The following is a 3,970-nucleotide window of genomic DNA, read 5'->3' on the forward strand; positions in this document are numbered from 1 at the left end:
TTTGCAAAATTGTTCATGTGGGGCTTCTGACAAAAGCCACTTCCTCTGTAGGAAAGAAAACCAAAACAAATAACTCTGAGGAGGTGGAGCTCTGACAAAGCCAAAGTCACAATTTCTGACTCCCCCGTGACTCCACCCTCCCTGGGGGAGCAACACGAGGACAGGGCACAGAGAGGAGCTGGTGGCACAGCAGTGGGCACCTCCTGGTGATCTGGGCACTTTCTCCTTCGTGTTCCTGAGCTGGGAGGAGCCGCTTTAGGATGTGGATCCCAAAGGAGCAAGGGGTGCCAGGAAGCGCCGCTGATCGGGACAGAGCCCCTGTGCCTGCTGCTGCCCCACACTGAACAGGTCAGTGGAATGTTCTCCTTCCTTCCTGCCCCACCTTCCTCTCCTCCTGCAGCTGCTCTGTGCCTGCCACCCTCTCCCGGTGACCGCAGTGCCCTCACCAGCTCCTCCCTGCTCTGCCCTGCTCTTCAATTCTGCATCCTGATACCAAAATGGACCAGAATAAACTTTCTAACACAATGGGAAACAGGAGGAAGCAGGAATTCTTTACCTGTGCAGGACACACAGGAGGATCTCTCCTTGTTCTGTGTGTGGGGAGACTTTACAGCAGAGGTTTTATCCATTAGAAACACACAGAGGCATTAAAATCTCTTTATTATCTAATACACAAAAATCATTCTCCTAGAATGAATTTCCATGCATTCAACTCCTCCTGGAAGTCTTTTGATGGTCCTGCAGATTCATTAAGAGGGGTCTCTGCTGGTCATATTCACGGAATGCTTCAGTATTAAAGGTGACCTCGCCTTGAACTATTTTTCTGGGTGTGCACTGTTGCTTCTTGTGACAGAACTGCCCCAGAACCACTGCAGGCCTCCTGATCTCTTCCTGCACCGGCTCCAGCCTCATTTCTAGCCCTGGGTGCACACATTTAAATCCTTTAATCTTTTTGACTAGTTGGTTGTTACTGTCTGTTCTGAGCTTCCCCTCCTTTCAGCAACATTGGGGAACTGAAAATGTTTATTCTCTATGTTATTTACCAATCCCCTGCCGCACAGCCCAACCCTCCCACCTCCCTCTCCCACCCCACCATTCCCACCGCCCTCCTCCCCTGCACATCTCACTTCTCTCCACCGAACCCTTCCCGCTGCAGGGAGCTGCTGAGGAGCCGCTTGGTCCATCCCTGGATTCTCCAAGCACTGACTGCCCATCCACTCTGACCACAGCCGGGGCCACATCCCAGCGCCTGCCCAGCGTCCATCCATGGAGGTGAGCTCCGTGTCCCCACCTTCTGCCTCACCCACCGAAGGAGCCGATCTGTGTGAGATGGATGTCACCGACGTGGCCATACACAGTGTGACACTGCTCATCTGCCTCTGTGGGCTGGCTGGGAATGGGGCTCTCTTCTGCCTCCTCAGATGGAAAGGGCATACTGCCAGCATCTTTGGCCTGGCTGTCACCGACGTCCTCTTCCTCCTCTTTGCGGTCCCCTCCGCCCTGCTCTTCCTGCTGGAGGACGTGTCCTGCTCTCCTATCCTGCCCCTGATGTATGTGAGCTCCCTTTTCCAGCTCTCAGTGGTCTCCTGCTACTGGGTGCTCATCTGGCTGACAGCCATGAGCACCAAAAAGGACATGGAAAAGCTCTGCAAGCTCTGCTGCCACTGTGACCTTCCCGATCCCATTATGTGGGTGCTGTGGGGCGCTCAATGCTTGGCCTTCTTCGCTCTCTTCACTGCCATGCCCACAATGACATTCCTGTGCCCATCACACCAGCAGGAGCACTGCTGGGTGGCTCTCACCTCCATGTTCGCCGTCATCCTGCTCCTCTTTGCTGCACCCGTGGTCATCACCCGCACAATCGACATCGTTAAAGCCAAGTGTGGCTCCCAGCAGCAGCAACTCGAGAGGTTCCACATCGTTATCTTCCTCCTTCTGCTCTTGGCTCTCCTCCTCAGCCTCTTGAGTTTCCTGCAGCACCTTGGTTACACCATTGTTTCCTCCCAGGTTTTTTTCCTGCTCACCTGCATCCACAGCACCGTCAAACCCTTCATCTACTTCTTGGCAGGGAGGTGATGGAGCCCCTGCTCCATGGGGTCCCTCCAGCTCTTGCTCCAGAGGGTCTTTGAGGAGACAGAAAGACAAAACCACCCGCAGCAAGGATACCAACAGGGACACGGGGGTCTGAGCCTGTTGATCCCTTCCCCTGTGCTGCTGAAGGACCCTGGGACAGTGGCTGAGGGATTCCTTGAGCCAACTGATCAATAAATATCCACGGGATCAGCCTCCCTGGGGTGGTTTATTCCTGCAGCAGAAGGGAGCAGGGGCAGTGCCAAGGGCAGTGTGGGAGGGATGCTCTGCAGGGAGCACACTGGAGCATGGATTTCCTCCTCCCTCCCGCCTCCACATGGCTCCAAGCAGTGCAGCCAGGCTCAGTCCTGTTCCCTGGCTCTATTCCCCATGGAATGACCCTCACTGCCTCTGCGCCCCAGGGAATAAACTCCTTCTCCTTTGGCTCAGCAGATGAGTTTCATGGCGTTTTGAGGGAGCTCTTTCCCCGGAGAGGGTGGGACAGGTTAAGCCCTGGGGACACAGCCAGCACGGGGCAGCGGTGATTCCCCAAATCTCTGCGGGGCTGGTGCCTCTGGGTGGCAGGAGAGGGCTCGGGATGGCACGGAGCATCCTTCCCCTTCTGGCCGGCAGAGCCGGCCCTGCATTCCCGGTGATGGGAAGAGACACCAGGTAGGGCTGCAGAGCTGGGCAGGGACAGCAACATTCCCTTCCTCTTGGAGTGGCAATTTGTCACATCCCTTCATTCCAGAATGTCATACATGAAATCCCTATTTGTGCTTGGTCTTTGCATATTAAGTGATTTAAATAATTAATTTTGAGTTAATTATTTTTAAATTGAATGTTACAATTAACCCATCAGCCCAGGTACAAAAATCCAGTTCCATTATCGGTGTCCCTATTTGTTTAAAATTTATTAATAGAGTTGCACCCTTCCCAGTTAAAATTTTCCCAGTTAAAAATCACAAACTTGCCCCTTTTCAAGCTACAATCCACTGGTACACCATAAGAGTTACCTTTCCTGTGTTTACTGTATACTTTTACAAGTGTTCTGAGGTGTGTTGGATGTATTTTAATACTTTTTGTAGGTGTTTCACTTGCATTTTGATTCCAAGGCCAAAACCCCCCCACCCAGTCTTAATAGCCAGCAGCTATTTTTAGCTACAGAGCCATTACTCTGCAGGCAAGTTCCATGGCAACCTGAATACCTGAATTTTAATGAAGGTATTGTATTCCCTTATCTCTAACTGATACCACCCCCCTTGACAACGATGAGCCATTGGTGGACGGAGATGATCCATCAAAGGGAAAGCACCAATCGCCTTGGACCGAAGGGGCGGGCTGTGGGCTGACTGGGGGCGGAGCAAAAACTATAAAAAGGACGAAGCCGAGAGGTGGGCTCTCTTCTCTCTTCCCTCTTCCCCTCTTGCTCTCTCCAGACTAGCTGTGGGAGACATCGGTGCTGGGCATTAAAAGCCTTACCCCTTTTAAGGGGCTTTTAGTAATTTTTTTAAGTCAACCCAGCACTGCAAGTTTTTTCTCTACCTGAGGTCTAGTGCTGTCTCAGCCAGAAGATCTCAAATCCCTGCGCTCCTGGGGCATACCATCTACCGAGCCATAGGATCCCAAATTTTTATATTTTTCTGATTTCTGTAATTTTTCAATTTTTTCTGTTTTCAATAAATTAATCTTTTTAAGAGTTGTCTCATTTCTCACAAGAATGAAATCATTCTGAGTAAAGAGCAGGCTCAGAGGTGAGCTCCACTGAACTCTTGTGCCTGTGACCAAAACCCGCTGGAAATATGGAAATTGACGTCAGCAGGAGCTTGGACCATTGGATTGCACAGAAATTAGGGGGTTGTGCTGCTGTCCTGCACAACGGGGCCGTCCTCTGGTTGCC

General features: G+C 51.8%; 1 protein-coding gene across 1 annotated transcript; it reads left to right on the top strand.

Moving 5' to 3' along the window:
• The first annotated feature begins 209 nt into the window (after positions 1–209).
• On the top strand, positions 210–3,388 carry LOC309574523 (uncharacterized protein). The gene is made up of 2 exons (XM_082284269.1): positions 210–348; positions 1,157–3,388. Exon 2 carries the CDS (start codon positions 1,267–1,269, stop codon positions 2,074–2,076), a length of 810 nt encoding a protein of 269 aa, XP_082140395.1. The 5' UTR covers positions 210–348; positions 1,157–1,266; the 3' UTR covers positions 2,077–3,388.
• The last annotated feature ends 582 nt before the right edge of the window (positions 3,389–3,970 follow it).

The sequence above is a fragment of the Coloeus monedula genome, assembly GCF_965178545.1.
Source record: "Coloeus monedula genome assembly, chromosome: 6".
Lineage (NCBI taxonomy): Eukaryota > Metazoa > Chordata > Aves > Passeriformes > Corvidae > Coloeus > Coloeus monedula.